The sequence below is a fragment of the Octopus bimaculoides genome, chromosome 11 (assembly GCF_001194135.2).
Source record: "Octopus bimaculoides isolate UCB-OBI-ISO-001 chromosome 11, ASM119413v2, whole genome shotgun sequence".
Classification (NCBI taxonomy): Eukaryota; Metazoa; Mollusca; class Cephalopoda; order Octopoda; family Octopodidae; genus Octopus; species Octopus bimaculoides.
This window is the reverse complement of record NC_068991.1, coordinates 302,713-316,125: the sequence shown is the minus strand read 5'-3', so window position 1 is coordinate 316,125 and position 13,413 is coordinate 302,713. Positions and strand designations below refer to the sequence as shown.

The following is a 13,413-nucleotide window of genomic DNA, read 5'->3' as shown; positions in this document are numbered from 1 at the left end:
TATATATGCATACATACCTTTACATCCACACAGTAGACAAGTACATATATACACTCACACACACATGCACCCTGACACACAGTTTTACTGTATATATTATTTCTGTTATTCTTGGCTCAGAGATTTTTGTCAAAGTTTCCAAAATTTTTAGTTTTTGGGGTTGCTTTGTTTACTGGATTTTTTTTTTGGTTTTTTTTTTTGCAGAACATTTTTCCCTTGTCAATGGTGGTTAGCAACCAATGAAGGTGACGGACAAATTGTGAGGGAACTGGTTCCAGTGAAGGCATCTCTGAAGAAGAAATTATTGAAGAATGAGCCAGAATCTTTAAAAACACAACTTGGTCTGGAAGTAAAAGGTTTAACATGAAAATAATTTAATCTTTCCGGTATTTCTAGGTTAATGTTTGTTGAATGGTATAAATATATAGCAAACAGTCCTAACTATATAATGGGAGGCAAAGTTCTCAATATCGGCTGAATATCACCTTCTCCCATTAATTTCTTGTTCTTCATGTTGCTTAAGGTTCCAGCAGTCGAGTAAAGAAGTATCAAGCAAAACGCAGGTTCTCAAACGGTTTTATTTATTCTGTGCACAAGGGTGAAAGTGTGTTGCTCTCTGTAGCCATCTCAAGCAGTGTGAATTTGTCGTTTTCCGTTACGTGGGCCATTGCCTCAAGAGATACAACAAGCGGATTAGCCTAGAGGCCCAGCCAGTGAAGTGTGCTGTGCGAGCGTTTGCAGTGGAAAGAGATCGAATCTGGTTGCTTGGTTGTTTTATCCAGTTTGCCATCACAAGCCCCGTTGTGATCTCTATAGCTTGCAGTAGCTACAATGCAATTACTTACTACAGTTTTCAAATTATACCCTTCAGTACCAACAGCTGTACTATATTTCTGAGTAGCTACTATAGTACATGTCTACCATACTATTTCTCGGTAACCATTCTACCCTAAACTCATCATTCCTCCCTCTCCCTTTCATGCCTACCCTCCATACATTCCAAATCTACAGAAATTCTCATATTAATCTTCATAAATTGCTGTGAGTCTCTTTGAATGTGTTACAGCTCTGACCACCACCTACCATGTGAAGGTGCACACTGCTGATAGATGGGGAGCTGGGACTGATGCAAACGTCTATGTGATTCTGTATGGACACCTGGATAACTCTGGTAAGCAATCAAATCCTCAGCTCTGCCAACACAGGTCAATAACATTGAGTTTTTTTTCTTTTTTTTGTGTCTTAATATTTCACTGTGGGTTTGTCTGCTTGTAAGTACGTATGTTGAATGTTTGCACATACACGTGTGTGTGTGTGTGTGTTTGCATTCATGCATGTGTGTGTGTTCAGCCCATTGAAATGGTACATGAATGATGTTTTTTTTTTTTTTTTTTTTTTTTTTTTTTTTTTTTAAATGTCAATCTCAGTTGATGTCAAGCTACCAATGCTTCCTCTACCTGACTGGGATACTGAGGAATAGAGTGCTCAGCAGACAACGCCATACACATGGCACACACACAGGTTGATATTGGTTAGTTTTGAAACGGTAAACTTTGTGATAATTTGCCCCAGGGTTCAGATCTCTGAGAGTAAAGCTGTGATGTTTGATTCGGAGCCCAGTGTGATGATGTAGGATCATAAGAGGAGTTCTCTGTGTCTTGACTGGGGTCACCAAATAAAATTTTAAAAACGAATCCATAATTCTATGTTGTCCTTTGATCCAAGAAATTTCTCACAGAATTTCAAGGTGGGAAGAGTAAATAGAGGTTGTCAGACTTGTTATCCTTGGATCGATTCTTCCTGTGATCAGTGATTGTTACAGCTGTAGTGTGCTGCTAAGGCTGTTGTGTGATTACTTGCTGTTAAGAACAGTGGATGATGTTTGAGGTTTTGTCTGCTTCTGGTTGTGTTTCCAGGAAAAATATTGTTAAAATCTTCAATTACAAACAGCAACAAGTTTGAACGAAACCAAATTGATGAATTCATTATTGAAGTCATTGATACTGGAGAACTTCAGAAAATCAAGTAAGTTCCATATCAAATTTTACTCTTATAATAACTCTCATATCACTGAAGACTATGCCTTTGGATTGGTTAGTAACTCATTCCTGGCAATATCGTCTGCTAATTTAACTTCCAACCTTCTGTTTATGTAGTTATGACCTTTTGAAATGAAGGATTTAACAGCCATGAGATAAAGGTCGACCACAAATATCTCAACAGGTGTTGCTAGGTTACCACATTACAGGCAACTACAGCCCTACATGTACCAGTGGTATAGTGTGTTGATACAATAATCTATACTATAATTTGTTGGTACTATAACCTATACTTCAGCAGTAGTTATTACCACCATCCAGGTGTGTTGTAACAATTTGCTATATATAAAATATTGAGCTTTTTTAATAAACTGCTACAGATAAATAATGTATTTAAAATAAAAATATGTAAAATATTTCTTGGTCTCTGTACAACAAACATCACAAAAGATATTACAGCAAACAGTCATGATTAGACACAAATATATTATATACAACAGCTGTATTATAACAGGGATTACATAGCATTGTCAATACACACATCTGTTTCTAATGAACTCTATGATAAACAGCAGCAGTGTGTCTAACAATGTAGAATTTGTGTAACAAACTATATCTATCTATCTTCCTCTCTCTCTCTCTCTCTCCACAGAATCGGCCATGATGACACTGGACTGGGAAGTGCATGGTGTCTTGATAAAGTTATCTTTGACTGTCCTTCTCTTGGAAAGACTTGGAACTTCCCCTGTGGTCGTTGGTTGGCAAAAGGTGAAGATGATGGTCTGTTGGAGAGGGAACTTTATCCTCAGCCATTGTCTTCGGACTATATTCCGTGTAAGTACAACTGGCCAAGAAATAAGAACGCATCTGGAGATTTGTTTATCCATTAAATATTGTGGTTGTTCTTGTTTAGCCTCTGCTCAATCAGGATTTGATCAAAGACATTCCAGTTTTGACCTCTCCACTTTTTCAGGACTGTCTTGGACTACATTAACTAATGAATTTTTTTCCTTATTTAAGATGTTGAGTGTGATTTGAGAGACATTTGATACTATTTCTAGCAGGTGAAGTAACCACATAGAGGCTCTTTCGTCATTGGTTGTGGAAGATTAGAACCTGTGGAGCGTAATGCAAATTACCTTTGTGGTCTTTAGTTAGATTTCTTGATTGTCTGAATTCAACTCTTAGCTAGGTTCACTTCAATGATTGAGATCACTCAAGTCATAGAGTAAATTTAGTTAGAGTCTATGTGTTGTGTAGGAAGGCTGGGCTATACCTGTGTGTGTGTGTGTGTGTGTGTGTGACAGACTTTCAGTTTCAATCAACCAACTCTATTCATGAAGCTTTGGTCAGCCTGAGGACATAGAAGTCACTTGCCCAAGGTGCTAGGCAGCAGGACTGAACCCAAAACCATGTGGCTGGGAATCAAACTTCTTAACCACATAGCCATCCTTGCACCTATACAACACCTGTATTTGTTTCTATACCACACCTACAAATGTATCGACAGGTGCGAATATTTAAAAAAGAGAAATCTTTTTTATTTCCCCCGGTTTCACTGTTTTTTATTCGTGACACGATTCCTGCTAATTTCATTCAGAAATGTTGAAATAATTCTGATTCTTTCCCCTGTCTTTACTGTCCCTCATCAGATATCCCATATGAAATAACCACATACACTGGAGATGTTGCTCAGGCTTCCACAGATGCCAATGTCTACATTGCCCTCTACAGTAAAGACAAGAGAACACAACAAAAGCCTCTGTGTCTCACGAAAAATGAGAGAAAACAGAAATTCAGAAGAAATGCTGTAGATAAATTTATTTTAGAGGTAAGTGTCTGTAGAGATACCAAATTTTCTATTTCCATTTATCTCATCTTAACATACAATATCTCCAAGACACCAATATATTCTAGTACTGGTTAATATCAACCTCTTAGGGCCAGATAATCCAAAATTCTGGATTAACTCAAACTTATATTTACTTATCAATCTTGTTTTCCAAGAAGTGCAGAATCACCGACACACACCAACTTTTGTTCCAGTTATTGAAGAGACACAAGAGTTCGGTCTTCTTTTCTGTTTACTGCTGGGTTTGCAGTGAGGCCTTTTGAGGCCATGCTTGGAATTTCTTTCAGTTTTTTTTTTTTTGTTACAGATTCAGGAGTGAGAATTAAGCTGTTGATATACAGGAGTTCCCGTGGATTATCACAGTGTTAATCTCTTTTGTTAAGGCCTGAAGAATTATAATGAACTGGAGAGAGTGGTGAAGCAAATTTCAATAAACTCTTACCTGCACACTAAATCCTTCACCTTTCTGACAGCATCTCTGTGCATGACTCGCATCACCTAGTTTCTTACTCACCACTCGATCACATCATGATACCTTGTTACAAACTTCTCCATTTCAACAAATATGAGATGTAGTCTAGAGATTTCTTGTGTAGCTATCTCATTTGAAAGCGGAAACCATTGGTATTCCGTTTTGGCATAAAGCAAAGTGCATGGCATTGAAAGTGATTTTCTTCCCAGTCAGTTGTGCTAAAACTCTGCTCTTTTCATAACCTGGTCAATTTACAGTTGCTTCTTTCTAGAACATCTCCTTTGCCCTTGCAGTAGTTCATGGTTATAGCTATTGCACATCTCTCTCTCTTCTCTGCTTGGCTGACTGGACAAGTCACTATTCCCACTTGTCATTTATGTTATGGTTCTTTGTTGCCCTGTGTGTCAACCAAATAATACATTCTTTGCAGGGACATTAGCATTAACAAGCTTCTGTCTGTCTTGTTTTCCGGATGAATATAAAATCCACTCATTCTATCCAATTCTCCATACTACTTCTCTTCTATACACTTGCATCTAACTTGAAGGCACAACCAGGTTCAGTGAAGCTCAGAATCCAAACTTTCCACCTCCACCCCCTACCCCCACTAAACGTTTTGATTCTCACTGAAATCTCTCCTCTCATCCTCACATCATACATTAACAAACCTGTTATTTTGCACTTCTTTTCATTAAATACACCTCCTGTCTAACTTCTCTTCAACCTATTCATCTCCTCCTCCTCCTCCTCTCATTCACTCCATCACCTCCCGTCTGACTGCACCTTCTCCTAGCAACTAGTCTTGCACAAACTCTCAGTTGCCGTGCATCTTATAAATCTCTGTTCTTTTTTTTCAAACATATCATTTTGAATAAATGTTGGGGTTTATATATTTGATATGAGAAATGTAAATGGTTTTTAGTGTTCAACCATGAAATTATCTTTTCTTATTTTATAAGATGGAAAATATTGGAGATGATGTTGAAAAAATTCGCATTGGTCATGATGGCTCTGGTTTTGGAGCTGGCTGGTATCTTGCTAAAGTTGAAGTTCGAAAGTTAATTTCTTCTGGAAAGGTAAAAAAAAACATTTATTTTATTCCCATCAAAACATATTTATTGTACTTTGCTATATCCATTGTTTTATTGTGCTGTAGAGTTCCAAGACTTTTGTATTTCCATGCAACCAATGGTTGGCAGAGGACGAAGATGACCAATTAACAGAAAGGATGCTGCTTGTCGAGACATCAATCATTCAAGAATCAACAGCAGAGACTCAGCACAGAAACCACAAAGAAGATTCTACAACAGACCAACTTTTACACAAGTTACGTAAGTGTTTGCCTGTAAAGAGTTTAGGATATTGGCTTCAAATTTTGGCACAAGGTCAGCAATTTAGACGGAAGTGTATATAACTTCAATCATGTATACAGTTACATGTAGAATGGGATAAATACATATGTGGTTATGAATATACACCCACAACCACATTTAATAGCTTAGGAGTGAAATTTAGGATTTCTCAGTTTTCTGTGAATCGATTTTGATAAAACTTTTCCCAGCTTCTTTGCACACTATGGCAACACCATTCTTATGTGTAATGTCCTTTCGTTTTTTTTTATTTCAGATTCTTCTGGGGTGAACTGCACTAATAGCTTTTGAATGAAGATAACCCATCGAGACATTTTTTTTTCAGGAAATGAAGGGTAATGATATATATATGAAGCATACATTGAGTATATGTTTAACAGAAAACCTTTCTTCATCGTTAAGGGCCTTTTCCATGTCCCATTGTTCTTAGAGCAGAGAGATGCCATTAGTGTGGTTCACCCAAAAACTGAAGAATCTGAAATGAAAAAGAAAGGACGTTTCACAGAATAATGGAAACACAACAACGGTGTTGCCATAACATGGAAATCAGGTGGGAAAAGTTTTATCAAAATAGATTCACAGAAAACCAAGAAATCCTAAATTTCACTCCTAAGCTATTAATGTGGTTCTGAGTATAAATAAGTAAAAATGAGGCCCTAAAAGCATTCCACCTATGCTTCTACATTCAATCTGTTCCTCATGAATCTCCTCCTAACACACTCTCCATCCTCACTCTTCTAACTACGACACCATTCATTCAGAGAACAGAACTGCATTCCATTCCTCCTCCTCACTTCCTTTGCCTCATACATTTTCAGTCCCACCCCTTATTTTCCCCCAAAACTCCCTCTTCACTACCCTTTTTCCTTGGTACCCCACTTCATTTTGTCAATGAAGCCTTCTCCCATTTGTCTCCCACTATTTACCCCTTACAAACCTGACATCATCCCTTGAACACCCTAACCTCTTACCTCCTCCCCGACCCAATCCTACTTCCTCCATCTTTCCTTTCAACCGATAGTCATGATTGGCCACACTCAGTGAGCCCCCCCCCTCTTCATTTAAAGGGTCTTGTCCAGTGAGTTACTTGATTACCTCACAGGTGTTGGTGCCACATAAAAAGCCCTCAGTATACTCTACAAAATGGTTAGCAAAACAACAACAGTTCTGTTTATCTTTACTTCTCTCTAAGTCTTCATCCATAACATCATTCATTGCTGATGTTGCGAGCCACAAATCACTGGTTCAATTCCTGTCATATGTAGCTACATTCACTCCATTAAATGTCTTGATTTGATATCTGTGCTGTAATATCGTATATTTTCATTGGAGAAGCCAGGAGCTACAGGAAGTATACACACCAAGAATTGCTCAATTTCCAACAGAAGTGTATCCCTATTGGATATGATACAGACCATGCTACAGCAAACCATAGCTATAAAAAGAAACAAGGTATGTATACTTCATAGATTTTGTTGTCTTAGCAACTATACAATGATAAGGAAAATTGGATCTGATTAAAGACACACATAAATATGGACATATTACAGCTTTATAACCTGGCTTCAAGTGTTGATAAAATAACATCAGTGAAATACTGGGGTTGGTGAGGAATGTAATTTACTCAAGCCTGGCACCAAAATATATGGCCATGTAGCATTACGACAGACATTAAGTTTATGGCCTGGATCAAAATTAGGGGTTATTGTTTAATCCATGGAAGATAGTCAGTGCCCATAGCATTTGAATAGGATTTTAGACTGGTGTGTTTGATGTGTGGAGGGAAAACATTTTCCATGCTGGCATGGGTTGGACAGTTTGGCAGGAGGTGACCAGCTGGAGTGCTGCCTGGGTTCCATGTCTGTTTTGGCATGGTTTCTATGACTGGACACTCTTCCTAACATCAACCAAGCAATTGTTCCCTCATATTAACAGTCAAATATTGAGGCCAACAAATGCATTACATCAGATCTTCTTGTTTTATCTTCCAGATTACCGAATTCTCATCACAACATCAGACCAGAAAGATGCCAGTATTTCTGATGATGTTTGGTTTATTTTGGAAGGAGACAAACAAACAACTTATATCATTGAGAAAATCAAAAATTCTGAGGGAAAATTTTTCCAAAAGTAAGATTTTATCCAAGTTTCATTGCAACAAATAATTTGGTTGTTGATATTTGCAGAAAGTATTTTTGACATTGAACCACTAAGTCAAGCTTCTATGTGGTAGCTTGACCTACAAAAATAGTATCAATATCTCCCACAAATCATGCAAGCTGTTACTGACCACACTATACAACCTCTCTATTATTGTCATTATTATTATTGCGGTAATGAGCTGGCTGAAACCATTAACACACCAAGCAAAATGCTTCATGGCATTTCATCCGTCTTTACATTCTGAATTCAAATTCTGCCAAGGTGGACTATGCCTTTCATCCTTTTGGGGGTCAATAAATTAAGTACCAGTGAAACACTGCGGTCAGTGTTATTGACCAGTCCCCTTCCCCAAAATTTCAAGCCTTGTGCCTTTTGTAAAAAGGATTATTATTATTAAGGTGATGAGCTGGCAGAATCGTTAGCACGCCAGGCAAAATGCTTAGCAGCATTTCATCTTTACGTTCTGAGTTCAAATTCTGCCAAGGTCAACTTTGCCTTGCATCCTTCTGGGGTCAGTGTCATCGAATACACCCCTACCCCAAATTTCAGGCCTTGTGCCTTTAGTAGAAAAGATTATTATTATTATTGGTAAGGTGGTGAGCTGGAAGAATCGTTAACACATTCGGCAAAATGCTTAGCAGTATTTCTTCTTATTTTACATTCTGAGTTCCAATTCTGCCAACGTTGGCTTTGCTTTTCATCTTTTGGGGGTCGATAAATTATGTTCTGAGTTCAAATTCCAGCAAGGTCAACTTTACTTTCATCTGGGGTGAGTAATATCAATTTATCCCTTCCCTGAAATTGCTGGCTAAAATTTGAAACCATTATTATTATTATTATTATTATTGTTATTATTATTATTATTATTTCAGAGGAAAGACCGATGGATTTACTTTCACTTGTCCACCTGTTGGTGAGATAAAGAGCTGTTACTTAGGAGCTATATTCCATACTGGAACGTCATCATCATCATCAGCACATAGACCTTCTGTCTCTAACTTCTGGCTGTGCGATCAAATTACAGTGATTGATGAAGCTACAGCCAACATGTACACAATATTGTTTCAATATTCTATACAACACTTCATTAATTAATGTCAAATATTGATTTTGTTTTCAATTAATTTGAATTCCATTAAAGATGGTGTAATATTTAGCTTTCACAACTTGCATCATCTTTAATGGAATTCAAATGGAGTCTTGTCTGCTGCTTCTTTAATGTGAACCAGATCATATTCTTTATTTCTTCCCCCTTCATCAATACCCTGTCTCTGCCCTGAAAATGCAAAGGGTGTTAGCTATGCCTTTTATATTGTAAACACCACCCATATCAGAAATGTGAGTTAAGGATACTTACCAGTCAGATAATTAATTCATCAGTTATTATTTATCTTTGTATAAACAGAAGTTGCTTATCGCACCCTTTTCTGGTCGAGGCAACAAGAGTGAAACGATTACATAATGGTAAATTAAATTTTAGAACAAACTGACATGATATGCCTACTAACAAACATCATCGGCGTCGTTTAACATCTGCTTTCCATGCTGATCCATGCGAACCTTTACAGACATCTGGTGAGATTAGTAGAAGCCAGAAGGTGTGTAAATGTGCCTTGTCTTCAAGAAGTGAGTTGGAGGGGAGCCTCAACCAAGTTCCTCACAGGCAAAGAACATACGTATAAAATCTTCTGAGAAGGCAATGGGGATTGGATAGCTGATGTGGGCATACTTTTAGCTGATAAATGTTTGGATAAAGTGATCCAGATCGCCAGAAGGTGCAATGGGATGCTGAGACTAGTTTTGTAAAGTAGTACAGCGTCTATTATGTCTGCTTATGCTCCTCAACTGAAACTGCCAAACAAAATTATCAAATTTACAAAAGCCTTTTTGTCAACTGCCTCAGTTACAAATGGCAGCAGCCTTATTCTTCATGTTTGGCAACTTCAATGGAAACGTTGTCATTCGGATGGGTTTCATGGTGTGCTGCTGGTTCCATAGAGTTTGTTCCCAAAATGACCGAATGATCTGCAACACTAACTAGCTGGTCCCCTTACCACCCCTATGGCCACTCTTTAACCTTGATGACTTGGTCCTTGGTAAGAATATCAGAGTGCAAGTTCAAATCATTTGATCGATGTTACTAAGTGTAGGTTCTATACTGAGGTTCTCTCAACCTCATCTGTTGCCTCTGCATATATAAGATTGTATATATATACGTGTATATATATATATATGTGTATGTGTGTGTGTGTGTGATAAAATTAATTCAGTCTGATGCAGAAATCTCACTAAACTTTATGCGGAAGGGTTTAAACACTTCGTTTATCAAGAACAAAAAGAATTTCTAAACTTGTTTAACATTCAATATTTTTTCTGTTTGCTGCCCATCAGATTTATATTTCAATGTAATGATTGGGTGAAAGTAACTGAAAAGATATCCAAAAATGATTCAGTGAGACTCTGTTTGGTGGAGACAATGCAAGACAAACAACTAACAAAGAAGAAAAGAAGTAAGTGTTTTACTAAAGTACATAGTTCTTGGTTGAACAACAAGAAATAGCAGCCACATCACAAGTTATTTTCATAGAGCGTATGGTAAGATGTATTGCATAACACAGTGTTCTTGTTTTGTTTTTAATATAAGCCATGCTAATGTTTAAGCATCTTTAAAAATTGAGTGCAGCAAAATACTAACCATCTCAGTCCTTAGCCCTCTCTATACTTTCTCTCCTTCTTCTACAAATTCCATTCACCTTAAACTATTGGGACCTTGTTTATGCAGCTATACTCAGCCATACACACCACATGACCATACTCTCTGTTGCATATCCATCAGAACTTGTCAGCTTCGTTCTTTTCTAGTCTTTCCCTCTGCATTGAGCGTCCAGGTCTCGTTACCATGCAAGTTTACTGTTTATATGTACCAGCATCATATAATCTGCCTTTTTGTGACCCAGACGTAATAACTCCTTGACTTTCACCGTCCTATTCTTACTCTAGCAATTATAATCTCAGAACATCCCTCTCCACTGCTAATTAGGTTGCCTAGGTAACAGAAACTATCTCCTACCAATAGACAAACCCTGGGCATCTGAGAAAATTTTGGGATGCTACTCTCACATTCATTTTGGCAACAAGGTCATGTCCAGAGAGCAATGCTCTGCACACACACAGCCTCACTTCACCAATCGATGGGAGATAACTCTTCCTTTTTCTCTCCCAAAATATTTTGTCACCAGCAGCATAAAAGTCTACATGTTTTTAGCCATCAGCAGATGGCAATTTCTGGCATGCAAATGGAAAGACATGCTGCACAAATTGTCTTAAGAAATCCACCACTAAGCCAGGAATTATGGTCACTGGTCCATAAGCGTCTTACCTCTAATTTATTCAGCAACCAATGCTTAGTCGCTATAACCAACTCATTCTATGTAGCAGAGACATACATCCTGCAGCAGACAATTCCTGGCCAGTTTGTGTCTTTGCATCCATAGTGTCTACAATAAGGAGAATTCAATTTGTGAAGTGTGTTGTGTTTCTGTAGCTGAATATACATCATAAGCATAGGAGATACAACTATACATAATTAGATTTCATTGAATGCTGCTAAGTGCACCTCTAATTACAAGTATTTATATATAGACGAGGGAAAGGACAAACACATACAATGTATATATTGTGATTATAGTTTTTCTAATTAAGGAGTCTTTGAGGAAGTGGCCTTTTGGCAATGAAAAATGTGTCATTTTTAATAAATTATTAAAGTTTACTCAACTTTCAATAAAGGGCAAAATTTCAGACCATAAAATCCTGTAACCTGAGAAACTATAACATGGAGGATGCATGTGTATCTAAATCTATCTCTCTATAAATATGATACATGTGATGATGTCACCTGATGTAGTTAAGGGATACATGTCCCCAGAGGAACGCAAGAGTCAATTGCACATTTACATTTAAGTCACCGGTGCCTATTTACAGCTAGGTGGACTGGGGCATGGATTCAGCAAGATGTTGACAAGGTCAACTGTGTCTGCCAGTAATGACAGCTAATAGTTTATTTGCCAATATTTCAGGAAGGATGGTCACATATGAAATACAAGTATACACTGGAGATGTAAAACATGCAGGAACAGATGCCAATGTCTACATCAATATATTTGGAGAAGATGGAGAAACAGGCAGGCAAGCATTGAAACAAAGATTTCGAGATTTATTTGAGAGAAATCAGAAAGACACGTTTCTTATCAAATGTCTTGAATTGGGTGAGTACAATTGTCAGGACTGGATTCGAATTTTCTAAACACCTCACCTTTATCTCTTCATACCAATTCCTCTAGAAATAGAGAAATATTTTCAATGCCATTGATTTTATTCATTTCTTTCTTAGTTTAAAAATATTTCTATTTTATAAACAACAAAACCATGACAAATATTTTAACAAATATTATCTCCAAAATAACAATTTATCTTCTATTAAATATTTTTAATGAGAAATTGATGAATGGGGCTCATATTTACATTAATTAGGTAAATTTTCAGAAATATATTTTCTGAGAGGCTCACAGCTAAAACAAAACGTCCACGCTACAATATCTTACCATGAACCATATCAAGTCTATTCCTAGTTTTTTTTATAATTGTGTTAAATATTATTTTCATTAACACATTTCATGCAAATGCTATGGATTTTACCAGGAAGCCAACCAATATATGAATTTGTATATTTCTAATCAAATACACAGCCTTATGTATTTTAAATTATTTTCATACTTATGAATTTGGAGTGATTTAGTGAAACAATTATCATATTCCAAACACCAAATTAGTGCTCATTTAAATGTGAACATTACCATGAAAAATCTGTCATTTTTAAGAACCAGGAGAAGGAACATTAAAAAGAATTAATCTTATCAATTTATTTGAGTAGCAAATTCATTAATTTCTTTTTCTCTGAAATATAAAGTTTGTAAATGCAACCATATTTATTTGGCATTCTTTTCTGAGTGTTCCTTAAATATTTCCTTACTTCTCCAAGAGATACCATGTTAATTTAAGACCATTCTCTGTGCTAAAGCGGTGTCCCATAAGTCTTCACCGTTGTCTTAGCGTCTCTATCACCCCCACCCTTACAGATCTTGTCCTCACTACCTCCTCCAGCATCTCCAATTTCTTTCTGCTTCCATATTTCCTCAATGTATGGCCCAGCAACCTCATCTTAACATCCATCACTGGATGCGATTTTGTCATGGACAGGAAGTTGGAATAAGGAGCCAACGTAAAATCTGGGAAGTCTGCTACAGAGACAGGTCTCTGCCAAGTTTGTCCCCTGCCTGCTGACCACCATGTCGATGACCCATCCTTCATGCCAAGGACCATTACTGGTGGCAAGAGTTGGGGGTCTGTATGCATGGCCCTGAGACAAAACAGCAGTCATCAAAAATGGAAGAGGAGGCTTTCATCTTCATGACCCAAAGAAAGCATGACAGAGCCGCAGCTCCATCAAGAGCATGCTCG

At 37.3% G+C, this 13,413-nt stretch overlaps 1 protein-coding gene across 11 annotated transcripts in view; it reads left to right on the top strand.

The window, feature by feature from the left end:
• LOC106874508 (lipoxygenase homology domain-containing protein 1) overlaps window positions 1-13,413 on the top strand; it is a 163,270-nt gene that overhangs the window by 148,104 nt on the left and 1,753 nt on the right. For 9 of the 11 annotated variants that reach the window (XM_052971416.1, XM_052971415.1, XM_052971411.1 and 6 more), the window contains 12 exons: window positions 205-356; window positions 1,067-1,171; window positions 1,917-2,025; window positions 2,692-2,873; window positions 3,692-3,870; window positions 5,323-5,439; window positions 5,520-5,694; window positions 7,069-7,185; window positions 7,725-7,863; window positions 8,769-8,945; window positions 10,288-10,406; window positions 11,973-12,161. In XM_052971416.1, coding sequence (XP_052827376.1) covers window positions 205-356; window positions 1,067-1,171; window positions 1,917-2,025; window positions 2,692-2,873; window positions 3,692-3,870; window positions 5,323-5,439; window positions 5,520-5,694; window positions 7,069-7,185; window positions 7,725-7,863; window positions 8,769-8,945; window positions 10,288-10,406; window positions 11,973-12,161 — 1,760 coding nt within the window. Of the gene's footprint in view, window positions 1-204; window positions 357-1,066; window positions 1,172-1,916; window positions 2,026-2,691; window positions 2,874-3,691; window positions 3,871-5,322; window positions 5,440-5,519; window positions 5,695-5,989; window positions 6,284-7,068; window positions 7,186-7,724; window positions 7,864-8,768; window positions 8,946-10,287; window positions 10,407-11,972; window positions 12,162-13,413 lie in introns of those variants that run through there. The other 2 variants (XM_052971420.1, XR_008265140.1) reach the window with 2 other exon arrangements.